This window comes from Miscanthus floridulus, chromosome 18 (assembly GCF_019320115.1).
Source record: "Miscanthus floridulus cultivar M001 chromosome 18, ASM1932011v1, whole genome shotgun sequence".
In the NCBI taxonomy this organism is placed as follows: Eukaryota; Viridiplantae; Streptophyta; class Magnoliopsida; order Poales; family Poaceae; genus Miscanthus; species Miscanthus floridulus.
In genome coordinates, this window is record NC_089597.1 from 108853884 (window position 1) to 108872027 (window position 18144).

General features: G+C 46.9%; 3 protein-coding genes and 1 pseudogene across 8 annotated transcripts; 3 read left to right on the forward strand and 1 right to left on the reverse strand.

Moving 5' to 3' along the window:
- The first annotated feature begins 1175 nt into the window (after positions 1–1175).
- LOC136520344 (probable protein phosphatase 2C 58) lies at positions 1176–5257 on the forward strand. Of its 6 annotated transcripts, none has more exons than XR_010775226.1 (12): positions 1176–1346; positions 1563–1693; positions 2636–2699; positions 2801–2909; positions 3011–3164; positions 3730–3855; positions 4015–4138; positions 4219–4295; positions 4397–4449; positions 4537–4591; positions 4695–4884; positions 4984–5257. XR_010775226.1 is itself a non-coding variant. In XM_066513812.1 (12 exons), exons 2-12 carry the CDS (start codon positions 1577–1579, stop codon positions 5018–5020), a joined length of 1101 nt encoding a protein of 366 aa, XP_066369909.1. In that variant the 5' UTR covers positions 1176–1346; positions 1515–1576; the 3' UTR covers positions 5021–5257. The 6 variants fall into 6 exon arrangements, 5 of the variants coding, with proteins under 5 accessions (XP_066369909.1, XP_066369908.1, XP_066369910.1 ...); XM_066513812.1 differs by having other exon boundaries at positions 1515–1693; positions 4700–4884; XM_066513811.1 differs by having other exon boundaries at positions 1530–1693; positions 4700–4884.
- A 307-nt stretch (positions 5258–5564) lies between these two features.
- Positions 5565–8847, forward strand: LOC136520343 (uncharacterized; annotated as a pseudogene).
- Positions 8848–9092: 245 nt separating this feature from the next.
- Positions 9093–9863, reverse strand: LOC136520346 (uncharacterized). The gene is made up of 2 exons (XM_066513815.1): positions 9559–9863; positions 9093–9441 (listed from the first exon to the last, which is right to left on the reverse strand). The coding sequence occupies exons 1-2, from the start codon at positions 9691–9693 to the stop codon at positions 9319–9321; spliced, it is 258 nt and encodes an 85-aa protein (XP_066369912.1). The 5' UTR covers positions 9694–9863; the 3' UTR covers positions 9093–9318.
- Positions 9864–10936: 1073 nt separating this feature from the next.
- On the forward strand, positions 10937–12776 carry LOC136521883 (NADPH HC-toxin reductase 1-like). Its single transcript, XM_066515655.1, has 5 exons — positions 10937–11270; positions 11381–11559; positions 11651–11863; positions 11972–12351; positions 12472–12776. The coding sequence occupies exons 1-5, from the start codon at positions 11135–11137 to the stop codon at positions 12632–12634; spliced, it is 1071 nt and encodes a 356-aa protein (XP_066371752.1). The 5' UTR covers positions 10937–11134; the 3' UTR covers positions 12635–12776.
- Positions 12777–18144: the final 5368 nt, after the last annotated feature.

Consider the following 18144-nt stretch of genomic DNA (forward strand, 5'->3'; position numbering starts at 1 on the left):
ACCCAACATTATTCTAGGTTTTTTTCGCTAAGTCATTACCTATGTAAAAAATATTAAGCAATATATAGCAAATATATATACATACTCCAAAACTGCTGACACATGCTCAGCGCCTCAGCTTTTCCTCGGCGCAAGCCGCGTGGTCCAAAGCCAAACGCGTGACACCCCACCACTTCGCGCCGCTACGCCTCCTCACTTGCCGAGGAGCAGGCCGGTGCCACCGTGTTGCTCAGTGTCATCAAGACTGCCTGCCTTAGGTGAGTGGTCAAGGTTGTTTTGGCTCTTTTAAAACCACTCAAAAGATTAGAGTCTATTTGGCTTGTGACCGCAGGTTGCCGTAACTGAACTCTGATCGTGCATAAAGTCTGGTGTTCATTCATCCAGCATCTGGCGTCAAAAGCTGCCGTTGAACACAACAGACAAGCATATAGAAGTGTGGACCGCTAGAGATGCGAAGAAGTAAACATTGGCTGAAGCGAGTGTTGCACGCTAGAGATGCATCAAGAAGCAAACGGTGGTTAAAGTGAGCACGGCAGAAGTGACTTCTTGTTTGTTTGGTGGGACATAAACTAAATAGACCCTGCGTTCTGCGGTTGAAACCGTTGTTGGGGTAAATGATTTTTTTAAAACGTTCTATAAACGACCCCAGATGGATCGACTTTCGGTTGGATTGAATGAAATCGATTGTCGTCCAACGAGTAGACGCTTTTCAAAATTCGTTTCACTAGTCTACGAGTATGATATAGGAGTATCGTTCTACGGTTTAACGATTTCCAAATTCCGCCTAGTCAAGGTGCTAATTGATATAGATAGAAAAATATATATTTAATTATTAATAATAAATTATAAAAGGGTCCGCTGCCTGTCGGCTTCACCCCTCCGCTGTCCGCTCCTTGGTAGCGTTCAGGCCCTTAAAAATTTATATCATGTCTCATCTAATGTTTAGACATGTATATAGAATATTAAATATAAACTTAAAAATAACAAATTATATAGATTGTGACTACTTTAATCATTTAAACCTAATTATTCCATGATTTGATAATAAAATATCATATTAACACATATGCTAATGACGAATTAATTTGGTTTAATAAATACGTGCCACGATCTTTAATTTGTTTTTTATTAGAATGAGAACCGCCCGTACGATATCGGTCGTTCTCGATCACCTTTCTGGCGTCGGGCGTTCACACCTCTCTGGCTTCATTTCCTGCTGACGACTGAGCGGGCGAGCGCCGGCGCCCTTTGCCAGGTCTTCGTCGGCCCGTTCGCCGGCGACTAGCGCCTACCTTTGCCAGGTCTCGACGTCCCCTTCCCCTTCGCCGTCGACTGGCGCCCAGCAGGTATGCTCGTCCTTCCTGCCGTTCGAAACCGAGCACCCAAACCCTAAAGCAAGCTAACTGTATTCGGATCTGACACAATTACAAGTGTACGCATGTATTATGCCTACTAACTTCAATTTTCTATTTTGGGGATTTTTTTGTTATCCGGTGTACAATTAATATCGATAGCTTGTTATTGAGCAGCAGATCTTTTTCTCTGTCATATTCTGTCGTCAGGTACATCTGGAAGAATGGGGGTTTACCTTAGCACTCCGAAAACTGAGAAGGTATCTGAAGATGGGGAAAATGATAAACTTAAATTCGGACTTTCATCTATGCAAGGGTGGCGTGCAACTATGGAAGATGCTGTAAGTTTCTAGTTTCTACTCATCATTTACATTTGATTGTTGTGATTTTCTTTGTTGCTTGTTCCTAGTCTTATACGTTTTACCCGGATACGGACACACAAGTGATGGAATCCGATTCAGACTCGGGTATCCAACTCAGCATGATTTTACTGGACTTTCCAAATATAACTTGGAATCCAACTTGGGTGTCAAGAGTCTGATTAGCCAAATATAAATGTGCTCTCAGTGTCCAAGTTGGGTGTAATTATGGAAACACACTGAATGTCCGAGGAAGTAAAGAAAAAAATAAATACCAAATATTGGTGCGAAGTGTTTTCACCAATAGTATTGCTGTCTTTTTTTTTTAATATAGTGAAGGGAACTGGTGGACAACCACGTATATTATTAAATAAATAGCTTAGGATATACCTGGCTATTGACTCCAGTGTTTAGCAGAGCTATGCACCTGAGAGAAGTGGTGTCTTGTGTTCGTTGAATGTTGAACCAAAACGAATACTTGAGTGTAAAAATTAATTATTTGTTGAACTGAGGCTGGCTAATTCATCAGTTGAATGGGGAGTTTTTGTTTCTGTCCATGATACCCTCCTGAAGTTGAGCATGACAAAAAATGGGTTAACACTTTTTTTTTGTTTACATCACCATATTCTCCAGATGTTGGATTGATAATGCTTCATAAGTTAAACAGTGTGTTTGACATCATACTGAAAGATTGGCTATACTCCACCTTGAAGGCTGGAATCAATTGAGAGGATAGAATTTGAATGTGTATGAGATATCTTGTTTAGTATAACTACTAAAGGAGAAGCTGTGATTTGTTTTCTTAGCATTGTACTAATACAGTTCTTGATATGATTTATCTGTATCTTTTAAGAGGATGGAATGTCATCAATTTTATTAGTTTATTATGATCGTGTTTGCTCAGTCTATTGTGCAATTTTCCAGCACTCGGCTTTGCTAGATCTTGACAATGACACTGCATTCTTTGGTGTTTTTGATGGACATGGAGGTAACTAACTGCAAAGAACAGTGCCTTTTCAGCATTTATGATTGATTCCACATCATACCAAAATGGGCTGTTGACCCCTTCATATTGCTTTCTTGCCTCAGGAAAAGTAGTTGCCAAATTCTGTGCAAAATATCTACACAGAGAAGTTCTCCATAGTGAAGCCTATGCAGCTGGTGACTTGGGTGCTGCTGTCCACAGAGCTTACTTCAGGTATAATAGCTTCTTTTATTTTAGCATGTCTACCTTTTCACCACTTCATTGCTAATTTGGAGCAAATGATGTGAACAGAAATTATGATTGCGTTGTTTCAGAATGGATGAAATGATGCGGGGTCAAAGAGGATGGCGGGAACTCCAAGCACTTGGAGATAAGATAAATCAGTTTACTGGCATAATAGAAGGCTTGATTTGGTCCCCTAAAGCAAGTGATTCAAATGATAGACATGATGATTGGGCTTTCGAGGAGGTACATGTGGAACTGGCATGGATCCATAATTCTATACTCATTTTCCTATGTCTAGGAGAGCTTGCCATCTTCCTTTTTTTTTAATTAATTGGGCACAGTCATTGGATTTCTTTCTGAAAGTGTTGCATTACTGGATTATTATTAATAAAGTTTCTTTCTTCTCCTTTATTTTTTGCTGAAATCATTCATGGCAAAAACTTGTGTAAGAGTAGACTTATGGTTCTTGAGTAGACATGCAACACTGATGGTTTAATACCTAAAAGGGTATGTGTAAGAAGGAAATTTGTTCTTTTAACATTTAAAATCGATACCTGTGTTGCCTAACAATGCTAACTCTTGAAAAGGATATCTATGCATAAGAAGGAAGTTTATTCTTGTAACTCCTAAAATCGATGGCTGTGTTGCCTAACAATGCTAACTCTTGAAGAGTGAGTTCCAATGTCTTGAACTGGAGCCTCTTGTTATGTTGGAAGGCAATTTTTGGCATTTCTCTTTGTTGCTAGTTCTTTTGTTGGAATGAACATTCCATCCACCCAGGTAGTCTTATAGAAATTTCTTTTATCAGGGACCGCACTCTGATTTTACTGGGCCAAATTGTGGGAGTACAGCCTGTGTAGGATTAGTCAGAAATAGGCAACTCGTTGTGGCAAATGCTGGTGACTCCCGCTGTGTCATCTCAAGGAATGGCCAGGTCAGTTGTTGTTACTCCTTTTTCGAGGAAACAGGAGGGGTCACCCCCTACTGGTAATTGCATTAATTGAAAAGAACAAAGCACAACGATTGTGGTATAATTTCGTCATCAAGTTTATATGCGATCGTCTCATTTTTATACTTCTTCCACATAACACAGGCATACAATTTGTCTAGAGACCATAAACCAGAGCTTGAGGCAGAGAGAGAAAGGATACAAAGTGCAGGGGGTTACATTCAAATGGGGCGTGTAAATGGAACTTTAAACTTGTCAAGAGCTATTGGTATTCTTTTTTTACTTGCTTCTTTTTGTTCATACTTCTCACCTTACCTGATGTCTTGCATATGCAAAATACCTTTTTAGGAGACATGGAGTTTAAACAAAACAAGTTCTTGTCCCCTGATAAGCAAATTTTGACCGCAAACCCCGACATAAACATTGTGAGTAAATTCTGCAGTTGCCTCTCACTCTTGCAATGTAGACTATTAAGTTAGCATTCCCTTTTTGTTGATAGTTATTGTGACTTTATTCTTTTGTACAGATCGAGTTATATGATGACGACGAATTCATCGTTTTGGCATGTGATGGCATTTGGTAAATTTCTCTCTAGTAACAAGTTTCTGGCTTCAACTTGATTATTCCTTTTGTCAGAAGTAACAACCATATCCTCTGGGCTATCAGGGACTGCATGTCAAGCCAACAGTTGGTTGATTTCATCCGTGAGCATATAAACACAGTAAGTACCAAGTTTTTTTAACACTATCTTCCGTTTCGAAAAATGCAACACTATTTTCGGATGTCTTGATCTTTGGCAATAATCATGGAAAGTGGTTACAAAGTGCAGGAGGAAAGCCTTTCGGCAGTATGTGAAAGAGTGCTCGATAGATGCTTGGCTCCATCGACCATGGGCGGTGAGGGATGTGATAACATGACGATGATCCTGGTGCAGTTCAAGAAGCGGATTGCTCAGGTCAAGGACGCCGGTGGTGCAGAACAACCAGCTGGAGACGCAGGATGCTCCGAGACCCAGTGAGTCACCTCTGATTATGCTATCTACTGTTATTTTTTCTTCACTACCGAACTTTCTTTCTTCCTTCCTCGGATGCTAACCAAGCCTTCTATGATCAGTGGGGCCGAGGAGAACGGCTGTGATAAGCAGGTATAGCGAAGACATGGCTCTTGGAGTCTTGGTACATGGCCTGACGCTGGACATGGGTAAACACAGGAGGACAATGTTGCAATGTACATACCAACCATGTGTTGAATTGGCGTAAAGGATATATTCTTTGTTCCATTGTTGTCTGTAACCCAACCTGCTGTTTTCTTCCGGTTGTGATTTTTGGTCATCTGACAACACCTAACTGTACATTTGGGTGGAAATGATGTTACAATAGTTCTTGTCCGGTCAAGCGGGTCCTGTGCTCTGCCCTTTTTGAGTTTTACAGGTACTAATCTTGTAGCAGCATGGCAATTGCACCCCCTTCCCCTTTGAAGCTTTGAGAGTGTCATGTGCTAGTTGGACACCTGCATGACAATCTGCAGTGAAGAACACCTGAACATTCTGCCAGATGCCTAGTTTGGGCTACTTCAGGAATTGAGACGTGTGCACTTTTGAAGCGCCGTCGATGATCCTGGGGAATTTGCCAAAACGATCCCATTCTCATTTCTCAAAACTTTGGGCTCCACCCACTCAGCCCTCCCAAGACGAAGCCTGCGCCCGCCTCTGCGGCTGCCGGCTAGAGCAGGCTTTGCAGGTGCAGCGCCGCTCGAAAAGCCGCACGCCACGCAGGCACGCACCGATCCATTTCCATTCCATCCCAAAGGCAGTCCCTCCTCTGCCATGGAGTTCGGCTTCCGCGCCGGCGAGCGCAGGCCGCGCTGCCCTTGCCCCGGCCCAGACCGACGCTTCACACCACCGCAAGGTAAGCGCAGCCGGGCCCTTCCATGGCGAGCCGCCGCCGCCCTCGCCGTTAGAGTGGGAGGCCGCGGCGCGGCGCGAGCGGATCATCCGCGAGGAGGTGGAGCGGCGGCTCATCGAGGAGGAGGTCCGCCGCGAGCTCGCCCTTGCGCGCGCCCGCTTCCACGGCGGTTTCGGCGCCGTCCCGTTCGTCGGGCCCGACGGCCCCAGCATCGTGCCGCCACCACCCCCAGGCCTGTTCTACATGCCCGACGGCCCATTCACGCCGCCAATGCCGCTGCCCTTGACGCCGGTGGCGGTGGGCATGCATCCGAACCGGCCGCCACCGGCTTTGTCCGGGTCGTGGGACTGGGAGGAGTTTGGCCCTCGCCGGCTCGCGGGATTTGGGCAACCGACGCACCCCAACGAGACGAGAACGGGGGCCCTGCCGCCGCCGAAGCCGAGGCATCAGCTCCAACTGCGGGAAATCGCGCCCAGCGAGAGCTCTGAGGTCTGGGAGCACAATTGCCATTTATAACTGCCCATGCATGATGCTTGTTCAGATTCTTTTCCGCATTTGGCATTAAAGGCGCTACTGGATTACTACTTTTGAAATTCTTCTTTTTCAATTTCTTATTGCACTTCGGTGTTATTCTCGCTTCAAAAACGTGACGCACTTGCTTTTCTCATCATTTAAAGGCCAATGATAGCCATTTTCTATAAGTGAGTACAATCTAGAAAGAACATTGCCATTATTATTAGATCAAAAGAGTAATTGAACTCTGAAGTCAAATATACCATTTCGACATATCTGGTAAACTTGTATGCAGAACTAGAGAAGATCGAGTGTTCCCTTTGGAGAAAAAAGGATGGTGGTGTTAGAACTCAGAAGTGAACAAGCTTGATTCCTTTTACCACCGTTTGTTTTAAGTTTAGAACTCTAAAATTGTTAGCATCGAATAAGGAAGGGTCAGATTAAGATTAAGATGACACAGAGATTATTCCCTGTGGATTTCAGTTTCTTAATTATGCAATATTTTCCTTGTCGCCTTAACCTTTTTTTTCCTGCCTCTTCATTGGTTTCTGATGCATCTTTTTGTTGATTGTTTTGTGCCCATGCATTCGCCTTGTTAGGATGCATGTGTATTCACTCCAATCCACATGTGTTGGAGTGGAATAGAATGAAATTCTGTTTAATTCAACACATGTGGATTGGGATGAATACATGCGCATCCAAATAAGGCCTTAGTTGGTGTCACATAATCCAATCAGGCTCCTGTTTCAGAGCAGTGAGTTCTACATTTAGTTTGCTACATATGCACCACGATTTCACTAATTCTTCCTAAATTTTTATTTTAGGTTCTTTCATCAGAAACGAAGGCTTCTGGCGTGAAGAGGAAGGCAGATGCGAGTTCTGCAACTACTAAACCAACAAAACTACAAAATGCGAGTTCTGCAACTACTGAACCAACAAAACAACAAACTGCTGTCAGGGACTGGAGCTGTGCACTCTGTCTAGTGAGCGCAACCAGTGAGGCTGGTCTGAATCAACATCTTGAAGGTAAAAAGCACAAGGCAAAGCTGGTTCAATGTGGAGCTATCAAGGTGATCAACGCTAATAAAAGTGGCTTGCAAGTGACCACTGGGAACAACAATGGTGCAGGCCCAAGTGATGCACCTAAGAAAATCCACATCCTGGTCGATGGAGAAATGCATCAGGTTGTTCAAAAAAGCAACTGTGTGTGGTGTGAGCGCTGCAGGGTCAGTTGTACCAACGCCGCTGCCATGGCTGACCATCTGCGGGGCAAGAAGCACAGTTTATTGAATAAAGTTTGGACGTCCATAAAAGCTGCGAGAATGAACAAGGAAGTTAAGGAAGATTCAGTTGCTACATGTGTGAGGAAGGTAAATGAAGACGGCCCTGCTGGAATTCCAGAGGAACTCAAGGAGGAAGACACATATATGACCAGTGAATTTAGTGGAGATGGTTCTTTCGAGATTCCTATGGAAATCAAGTTAGCCACGAACATGTCCGAAGAAGTAGACACAAATAGTCGCAATGTAATTCCTGTGGAAATCAAGAAGGAAGACTTTGACACTGCTAGCAAAGTTAATGGAAATTGTGCTGGGGAAACCAAGCAAGAAGGCACTGACGTGGATGTGGTCATGGATGTAAATAAGAACTTTCTGTTGAAAGCTCATCAGAAATCAAGAAATAAGTCAAATAAGAATTTTCTGTCGAAAGTCCATCAAAAATCAAGAAGACAAACAAGAAATTTCTGTTTAAAGTGCATCAGAAATCAAGAAAGAAGGCAAATAAGAATTTTCTGTTGAAAGTGCATCAGAAACCAAGACCAAAGAAATGGCTCGGGATTCGGGAAGTAAATGAAATTAGCTCTATTGAAATTCCAGTTGAGGAAAGACATAATGACGAAACCACAGATGCAGCCACTGATTTGGGAGAACCTGCGCGGGAGGAGGAATAACACGTTGCATCAGTGTTCTTTGGTTGACAATAGCTTTATGCGATTACAATGCCGTGCTTCAGTATCTTGTGGTGAGCTTTAGAATCCATCCATATTGTGTATTTATGTCGGGTAGGTGCCACCAGATGGCTTGTGGTTCACTGTTTCTATGGCTTGAGTGTCTGTGTGGAAGCACATTTTAAGGTTTGCATGAGCGCTTGCTACTCTCTTTGCAAGGCTCATGTGACTCTCTCTTGATTGCCTCTGTAGTCAGCGTCGAGACTTGTCCTGTCTCCTGTGGTGACCGGTGACTAAGTTGGCTCCTCATCTTGAGCAGGGACTGCGTTGTACTTTGGAAAGACCGAAAGAAAGTGTGTTTTAGGATGGGCTCTTCCTTGTAGTGATCTTTTAGGTGGCTGGTGTGTTTCTGCCTATGTACTTATCCCCTGCCGTCTTGGATGTAAACTTGGTAGCTTGTGGTTACGTTACATGCATCTCATGCGTGCTAAGACACCTAGCGACATGGCGCTCGCTGCCTCAGAGATTTTCTGATTTGAGTGCAGGCTGTGGGCTTGTGGATACATAACTGTACATTAGATGCTGTTCAGTAAGTACTGAAGAACAGGTTTTCTGTTAGGAAAAAGTCTACTAACCTCCCACCTTTCATACTTGGTCTACTTCACCCCCCAACTATGAAACCGTCTGTTTTATCCCCTGAACTTTCTAAAACTGTAGCAAACCAGCTGTTACTGTAGACGGTTTTAGAAAGTTCAGGAGATAAAACAGACGGTTTCATAGTTGGGGGTGAAGTAGACGTATGAAAGGTGGAGGGTTAAGTAGACTTTTTCGTTTTCGGTTACAATCATAGTGGTAGATGTTCGGTCAATCCAAACAGACTGCCAGCAAATCCAGAATCTGTCGCCACTACACGAAGACGAGCTACAGGCGGCACAGCTTGCGTCGAGCTACACCAGGTTATTACCAGGAGTACAAATGTACAATACAGCGTCAAGGAAGCAAATTAGATAGCGAGCTACTCGTACTACTTGTTTTCAGTTGAATCTAGATTCTAGAGTATCGGTCATGGCCTCATGGCATGGGTCATCCATCTGCCAGCCGCTTCTTCTTGGCCTCCGCCTCGTCGGTTGCCTCCACCTGCGCCTTCGCCGCGCGCATGTCCGCCTCCGCCGCTTCCTGCTCGCTCGTCGCCGTCACCTTGCCCACCTGAAAACGCACGCACGCACGCACGGCGCAACGAACCCAAATCATAACCCCAAGTCAGTCACGCGGTCTGTGCCCGTGTCGATCGGTATCAGCACAGAGCGAGCGAGACTTGCATACCAGGCCGAGGAAGGAGGCCTTGACGTGCTGCAGCCACTCGTGCACGGAGACGCCGGCCGCCGCGACCTCTCTCTGCGCCTTGGACGCTGCCGCCGTCGTGTCCTGCTTCCTCCCGCCGCCGCCGCCCTCCTCCATCCCCAACTCTCGCGAGCCGCGACTGCCCGACAAGGCTCTCTTCTTCCGACGCGGGAGCGAGCGGCGTGCAGAGCAGATAACAGATCACCCGAACGCGGCTGTGCCTTGGCGGCCTCTAGACGATGAAGCTGATAATAAAAGCGCCAAAGAGGGAGCGGCCGGCCGGCGTGGTGACGTGTCCGTCCGTGCTTTCTTGAGAGCGCCACAGACATCGTACGGCGGCCGACGCTCTTGGCGCCTCCCACGTGTCGGCTCCACGGCCCACGTGTCGCAATGGAGGCTCTGCGAAGTCGGCGGCCGGTACACGTCGATCTCAGCGGGCATGACCTGACCTGGTCCCAAAACGCATTCAGCTTGCATCTTTCTTCTTTTTCTTTCTTGGTCCTCCTAACCTGCCTGGATTTTTTTTTTGAGCAACACGAACCTGCCTGGATCTGTTCGACCGAATCCAAGTTGGGCTTATCAGTTTGGGCCGAGTGGTGATAAATCGTCAGGCTTGCAGGCTCCGGCATGGAGGACAGAACAGGCTGTGCATTAGCCTAGGCCCACTCGAAACATGCGGTCAACAGTCCACTCTCAATGAAAACGGTACGGATATTTTCCGACCATATTCGAAACCGAATCCGTTTAGGCCCTATTTGGTTGAGCTGTGGCTGTGGGAAAAAACTGCTGTGGGCTGTGAGCTGTGGAAAAGTTGCTGTGGGCTGTGAGCTGTAGAAAAGCTGAAAGCTGTTTGGTTAAACAAGTATAAAATATACCTTTTATATTTATCTCTCTTGAAACAACTATGGAAGAGCTTTTTATTCCACCAATTTCGAAAAGCAGAAAGCCAAAAGCCAAAAGCAGGGTCAAACCAGCTTTCAAAAATGAACTACGGAAAAAACAGCTGCTTCTGAAAAAGCACCCTCCAAAAACAGCCCCTTTGGTTGGGCTTTTGGCTTTTGGGGCCAAAAGCTAAAGCCAAAAGCCCAACCAAACAGGGCCTTAGAGGTGTTGAGATCTGTCGGTATCCGAGTCCGGATATCCAACATCCGATACCGTATCCGTATCCGAATACTCAAATCGCATATTTATGATGTCGATATCCAATTGTATTCTATCCGACATAGTTGACACTATCCATATTCGAATCCAAATTCAGACATAAATATAAAAATAAATATAATATCGATGATATCCGTCCGTATCCTGTCCGTTTTCGTCCACCCGAAGTTTCGCCGCTTTCCAGTTTCCACACGATCCATCCATTTCAGTCCAAGAAAACAAAACCTACAACAAAAAAGTCCAATAGATTATTCATCTGTACTGTACTTTACACTGTGAAAGGTCAAATGTGCCAACTCCAGCAGTCTGGTAGCTTATCTTCTCCGCAAGTGGTCAGGTCCCGACGTCCCGTACATCCTTCTCAGCATCGGGCAGCACGAGCTTGTGCTTGACAGCAATGGAGAAGAACAAGAACAGCAGCAGCAATGGAGTGCGGGTGTGCGTGACCGGAGGCGCCGGGTTCATCGGCTCCTGGCTCGTCAAGAAGCTCCTCGAGAGAGGCTACACCGTCCACGCCACGCTGCGGAACATCGGTTTGCACTCACGCGCGCAGATCGATCCAGTGATTAATTTCGTGCTAACTGACATGCTCTGCTTTAGCCGTATTACGGTGACGGATTAGTGCATGATTGATTGATTGCAGGGGACGAGGAGAAATCGGGGCTGCTCCGGCGGCTGGTCCCCGGCGCGGCGGAGTCCGGGCGCCTGGTGGTGTTCGAGGCCGATCTCTATGACGCGGCCACGTTCGCGCCGGCCATCGCGGGGTGCCAGTTCGTCTTCCTCGTCGCCACGCCGTTCCAGCACGACGCCACGAGCGCCAAGGTCCGGTTCATCACCACCGTACCCAAAGTCCCAATACAATCGCGGTATTGAAGGAAATTCTCTTTACGACTGATTGGCACGCACCGAGCAGTACAAGAGCACGGCGGAGGCGGCTCAGGACGCGGCGCGGGTGATCCTCCGGCAGTGTGCGGACTCCGAGACGGTGAAGCGCGTGATCCACACCAGCACCATGGCGACGTGCTCGCCGCTCAAGGAGTACGCCACGGGGTTCAAGGACGCCGTCGACGAATCCTGCTGGACGCCGCTCGACGTCGACTACCCTCTCCGGGACCCGCAGTTCCATGTGCGTGCGTGCGCAGCAACTCCCGAACGAATCCTTATCGAAACTAGTAATCTCAGCCGCCATAGTCCACGGCGTCGGCGATGACAAGCGGCACCTGGTCACCTGCAGGAGTACATCCTTTCCAAGCTGCTGTCGGAGAAGGCGTTGCTGGCCTACAACGCCGCCGAGAGCCCGGCGTTCGAGGTGGTCACGGTGCCCTGCCCCGTCGTGGCCGGCGACACGCTGCAGGGCCGCACCACGGTCGCGCTGGAGTCCGCCACGTCGCCGGTGACCCGCGACGCGCGCCACTTCGGGGCGCTCAGGATGCTGCAGCGGCTGATGGGCTCGGTGCCGCTGGCGCACGTGGACGACGTCTGCAACGCGCTCGTCTTCTGCATGGAGCGGCCGTCCATGGCCGGCCGGTTCCTCTGCGCCGCCGCGTACCCCACCGTCGACGAGATCGTCGGTCACTTCGCCGCCAAGTACCCGCACCTCGACCTACTTAGAGAGTGAGCCTTGGCTACTACTATGGACTGTTTTTGCCATGAAAATAAGCGAGAAAATAATTGTGCCCCAAGATGGTTTAGTTTGCATGATCGAACAGCATTTCTACTGACTTGGTGTCTCAGGACGGAGCTCGGGTTGCCTAGCGTTGAGGCTCACAGCAACAGGCTCGGCGAGCTCGGATTCAGATACAAATACGGAATGGAAGAGATACTTGATGGCAGCGTCGACTGTGCAGTAAGATTTGGTCGCCTCGATGCATCCAAGTTCAGCATGCAAGAACGATAACAGATCAACTAATCACAAGAACAGAAATTTGTCTCTGCAGCGCATATGTATATTTATACCCGGACCCAAATAAGCAGTAGTTATGTGTTAAAAATAAAATAAAATAAAATAAACAGTAGTTGCATATGATGGATTTTCTGCATTTTACATGTTCCATGTTGCGGAAGTATCACGTATGTAAGGAGATAATGAGTTGCCAGTTAATGCAGTTATATGTAACGTGAATTTTCCTCATTCCTTTTCGTTTCTGAACGTGAGGGCCTAAATTTTCTTGCTAGTGTCAAACAACTGGAATGAAATGAACAATCTCCATACGAAGCCACACCAAGATTTACTTGGATTCTGGTATTTTTAAGACAACGGCGGATCCAAGATTTGAATATAGGGTAATCGTAGTTAAATTTTCATATGCAATATGGTAAAATCCAATAGAAAATTCAGTAACTCGGATATAAAATACTTTATATAGTTTGGCATACACAACGATAAAATTGTAACAAAATTCATGCAATTCACACCAACTCTAATAAATCACACACCAATTTCACATATACAAATCCCTAAACCCAATTTTACATTCCAATGTCCAAACCCTATTACCATAGGGCTTAAGCGAATGTGATTTGGGAGAGCACACTCACAAGAGAGCATACGATCGAAAACGAACTTAGAGTTTCAGACAGGACCGGATGGGTGGGGGGTTTTCAGAATATCTGAATTGGGACGATCAACTAGGCGGCCGGTGGCTTGGAGTCCCTGGCGGTGCGCCACGTGTGCTGGCGGGGGTGCCGCTAGGGATTTTTTTAACACTTTCTGTAAACTAATTTTAAATCTAATACTGTTTTTTTTTTCAAAACTAACACTTTTGGCTACGCCTATTGCCATGGCGCGGCGAAACGTCTGTGCCGTGCCACGGTGGCGCGACGAGAGGGATGACGTGGCGACGACCGGGGCGCTGATCGGTGACATGGCAGGGTCTACCGCGCCACCGATCTTGGCACGGCACTAACGCACCAAAGCCCACGGCGCGGCAGGCCCAGGTAAATATTGCCCGTGAGTCGCTGCCCTCCCTCTGTCTGCCTGCCCGCCGCCGCCCCTGCTCGCCTGGCCGCCTGCCCGCCCGCCTTGCCTGCCTGCCTCGCCGCCGCACGCCGCACGCACGCCCGCCCGTCGCGCTGCACGCCACTCCCGCCGCGCCCGCCGCGCCACGAACACTGGCGCGTCACGGCCACCAGCCACCCGCCGCACCCGCACGCCACCACGACGACGACGCCCGCACGACCACGACAACGACACACCCTGGCAGCGAGTAAGATTGATTAAAGTCCTAATTAAGTGCTAATTTCAGTTTAGGTGTTCCAGTAATTAGGTTAATTAAGATCTTGTCTAAGTATAAGTTCTAACAATTGGTATCTGAGAAGTCGCTTAGCCTAATTCTTGAACCCTAAGACCTAATTAGTGTTTGGTTAAAATCTAAATAGCCTTTGATTTGTCCGATTCAAAGTTCTTTAAGCCAAATCAGAATATAGGGTTTCACTTAAGCACCGAGAAGGAGGGGAGTCGAATCAACTTCAACACTAAGCCCCGGTTTTTGCCCAAATCCGAACCTTAGGAATGCAAATTACCCAAATCCGGTAACAATCCCCAACCCTAAGATCAGTAAGACGCTTTTCACTTACCTTAAGAACTAAGATGGCGCCGTTGGGCTCCATCACGAGTTCACCGGCGGCCACAAAAGGGAGCCACGCCGTCGCCCTGCTATGTGCGCCCGTGGTCTCCGCGCCACGAACGCCCGCAGGCATAGAAGACGAGGGCAGCAGGTCCATACATAAAAGTTGCTTATTTTCCTAGTGAAATTATTTAATATGTCTGTTAATGTTACTTTGAATATATACATGTGCTTTCATATTGTGTTCGTATTGCGTAACAAGTAGTTCAAATTTTGCAATGCTACATAATGTTAATTTGAATATTGTTAATTTGAATACTCTAACCCTTTTGTTTATCAATTTGTAACAAGATGGCCCCTCCCACGCAGCACCAGTTATACCCCCTTCTTAAGGTGGAGTACGACGAGCCGCACTGAGCACACTTCTTGACTGACACCGACGCAGAGGTACCCTTGCCTCCTTTGAGGCCCCGCACGCACACTAGGGCGCACCAGTGGAACGAGCGTTACGCGCCATACATACGGCGTGCCGGCTTCCTCGAGCTTTTCCGTGTTGTCAACTACGGTCTTTCGCCCCTTGACCCAGCACTACTTACTGCAGCTGTAGACAGGTGCCAGTGCCTTCATTGTACGTAAACATTCTTATAATAAATTTGAGGTAACTAATAGTCGTTCTATTCTTATAACAAGTGAGTCCTAAGACCCACACGTTCCACCTACCTTACGGCGAGATGACCTTGACCATGCAGGACGTGAAGGCTATCTTTGGCCTTGGGATAGGGGAACTTCCAGTGACAGGTATAGTTGACAACGATCACTAGAGGGAGCTGGTGGCTCAGTTCATTGGCTTTCTTCCACCGGACGATGAGGTTTCTAAGAAAAATAAGTGAGCAATTCAAGCATATTTAATACTTGCATTGCTTTCCTGCAGCCATCGGGTCTCATTTTCTTTGGTGAATTTCAGAAAAAGTTCTAGTGTTTCATCGTCATGGATCACATAGTGCTTTGATTACTTGGACCCATAGGTTGATGAGGCTCAGATCGACAGGTTCGCTAGAGTGTGGCTCTGGCACTTTTTTGGTGCTTTTCTATTCCCAGATGCCTCGGGCAACACCATCAGCTAGATCTTCCTTGACATACTACGCCAGTCGTGGGATAACATATATAGCGGCGTACAGCTGGGGCAGCGCAGTCCTGGCATGGACGTATCGACAGCTATACGTTGCCTGCCATCGCACCTCAGGGTATGCGAACCTTGGGGGTTGCTCCTACCTACTCTAGGTTTGGTGTTGGGAACGATGGCCCGTTGGGAGGCCCCTTGTTACTAGTTTACCGGTAAGTACTTCGGTTCACTATATTCTTCGAGACAGTTACATATGATGAAATTATTAATGGCTAATTCATTATCGTGTTCAATGCAGCATTGGAACGGGCAGGATACACTTCCTACAGCTCTGTATATCCGGACGTAAGCAGAGTTAGTTAGAGGGAATACGAGGCGCAAGTACATGGAGTACACGGACTATGTCGACGTCCTAACACAGCACCAGGTTACACTCTCTTTACTATCATACATGTGTCTTATTCGATGTACACTATATCATAATCTAACTCAATTACGAAATATGTAGGTGCATTGGTGTCCTTAGGATGCTCCGAAGCTCTAGTATTATCTGAGTCATGTCACTAGGGATGAGTCAGACGAGTATGGCTGCAATGTCCCTCTTATTTTCTTCCACGTGGTCGAGATTCACTTGCCCATCTGGGTTTGCACGGGTGCGTTATCGATTAATAACAAAGCTACAATTCAGAGGTGTGTATGGTACAACTAACAACCCTGTAAACGAGGACGACGACGACGACAACGACCCCCGGGCTTCCGCATACAGCACCACCAGTGGAACGATTAGCAGCAGGATGAGATCGGCATGTCTCAGCTAGGTGGTACCCCGCTTGGTACCCAAGGAGCCTCACAGGTAGTAACAAAAGTAGTTTCTTTAAATACGTAGGTTCCATGAACTAACGATCATAAATATTATAAGTAATCGTGCATATCATATACTTGCAGGGTACGGGCCGTACGCACCGGCAACGCGACCATACCGACGTTGGCTACACTCCGAATGTGTTGCATACAAATCTGAAGAGACAGAGGCGTCCGAGAGATCCTTACACTCCTGAGATTTAGTTGGTTATGTCGAACAAATATTGTCGTCCGAAACTTGCAGACTCATGAACCAATGAAAATGTTATGTGGCAACTTGTCAGCTTGCGCACGGACTCCATTTATTTGCTTCATATTCGTTTCAATGTGTCGCGGTAGCACTGCCAGCGAGATTAACTAGCAACTAGTTCGGAAACCGGCAGTACCGGCGTATCTCGCCGCCGGTGGCCTGCGTCTTGACCCCGATCCTCCCGAGCTTCGTCATCGCCGCCACGAAATCGCCGAAGAAGGCACCCTGGTTAGACGCGTAGTAGTCGACCGTGCTGCGCGACCTCATGTCGGAGTAGAGCACCTGGTCGGAGCCCAGGAGGCCCTTGCCGACCTGCAGGTTCCGATAGAAGGCGTTGTCGAAGCCCACCGGCGAGGGGTCGAGGAAGGCGAAGCCGTTGGGGTCGGAGTTGCAGTTGCCGTTCAGCTACGACGTGAAGCCGGGGTCCATGGTCGCGTCGCTGCTGATCCTCACCGACAACAGCTCCCGTTCAATTGCAATAGAGGCTGGTCTTCTGTCTGCGTCCAGGTCCTGCCGCGCCGTGGGACTTGGCGCGTCAGTGCCGCACCGTGGGCCTTGGCGCGTCAGTGTCGCGCCGTGGTCTATGACGTGGCAAACCCTGCCACATCATCGGTCAGCGTCCCGGTCATCGCCACATCACCCCTCTCGCGCGCGCCGCCATACATGGTGCAGCACAGACATTTCGCCGCGCCATGACAATAGGCGCGGCCAAAAGTGTTAGTTTTGAAAAAAAATAAACAGTGTTAAATTTAAAATTAATTTAAAAAATGTTAAAAATAAAAAAATTCCGCTCGGAGGCTCAGCTGGCAGCCGCTTGCGCTTGGCTTGCGGCTTGGGCAGCTTGGTAGTAACAAAAGTAGTTTCTTTAAAATTAATTAGAATTTATCTATAACTAAGTTATACATAGTCCAATGAGTACGAAATTTTTACTATAGTTCAAGCATACAATAATTAGCGTACCATAAAAATTTCACCACAATTGGACCATAGAAGCTGCAGCTATGAATTATTCCAATTAATTACAGACAAAATTAGATTTTTCAATTAATCTAAAGCTACAAAAAAAATTTGTACTAAAACATACCGTATTATATATTCACTGTGTAGATCTACTCATGTGGAGTCCAATAAAATTAGATTTTTCATTTTACGATTTTTCTATGATTTACTATGATTTTTCAAAAATTCAACGAAAATAAACAAAAAAAAGAGAAAATTCAAAGCGCTGGTACTGCAGCAAACCCGCTGTCACTGTAGCAAACCCGCTGTCACTGTAGCAAACCGCCCTGAAAAACCGCCCAGGGGGTAAATTAGACGGTTTTGGAAAGTTTAGGGGGGTAAAACAGACGGTTTCATAGTTGAGGGGGTTATGTAGACCACCTTCCATAGTTGAGGGGGTGGAGTAGACTTTTTCCTTTTAACATACAAGACGTGACATCATGGTATGAAAACATGGTCAATGCTATACATTGCGGTTGCCTAATATGTCTATCTTAGTCTAACTTGTGGCTTGACATGTCAGTGTACAAGGTTTAAAATAATTCGAATAGGTCATGCGCCATGATTAGCGATAATCAAATGTGGCAACTTTAGCCGCCTAGCTCCCA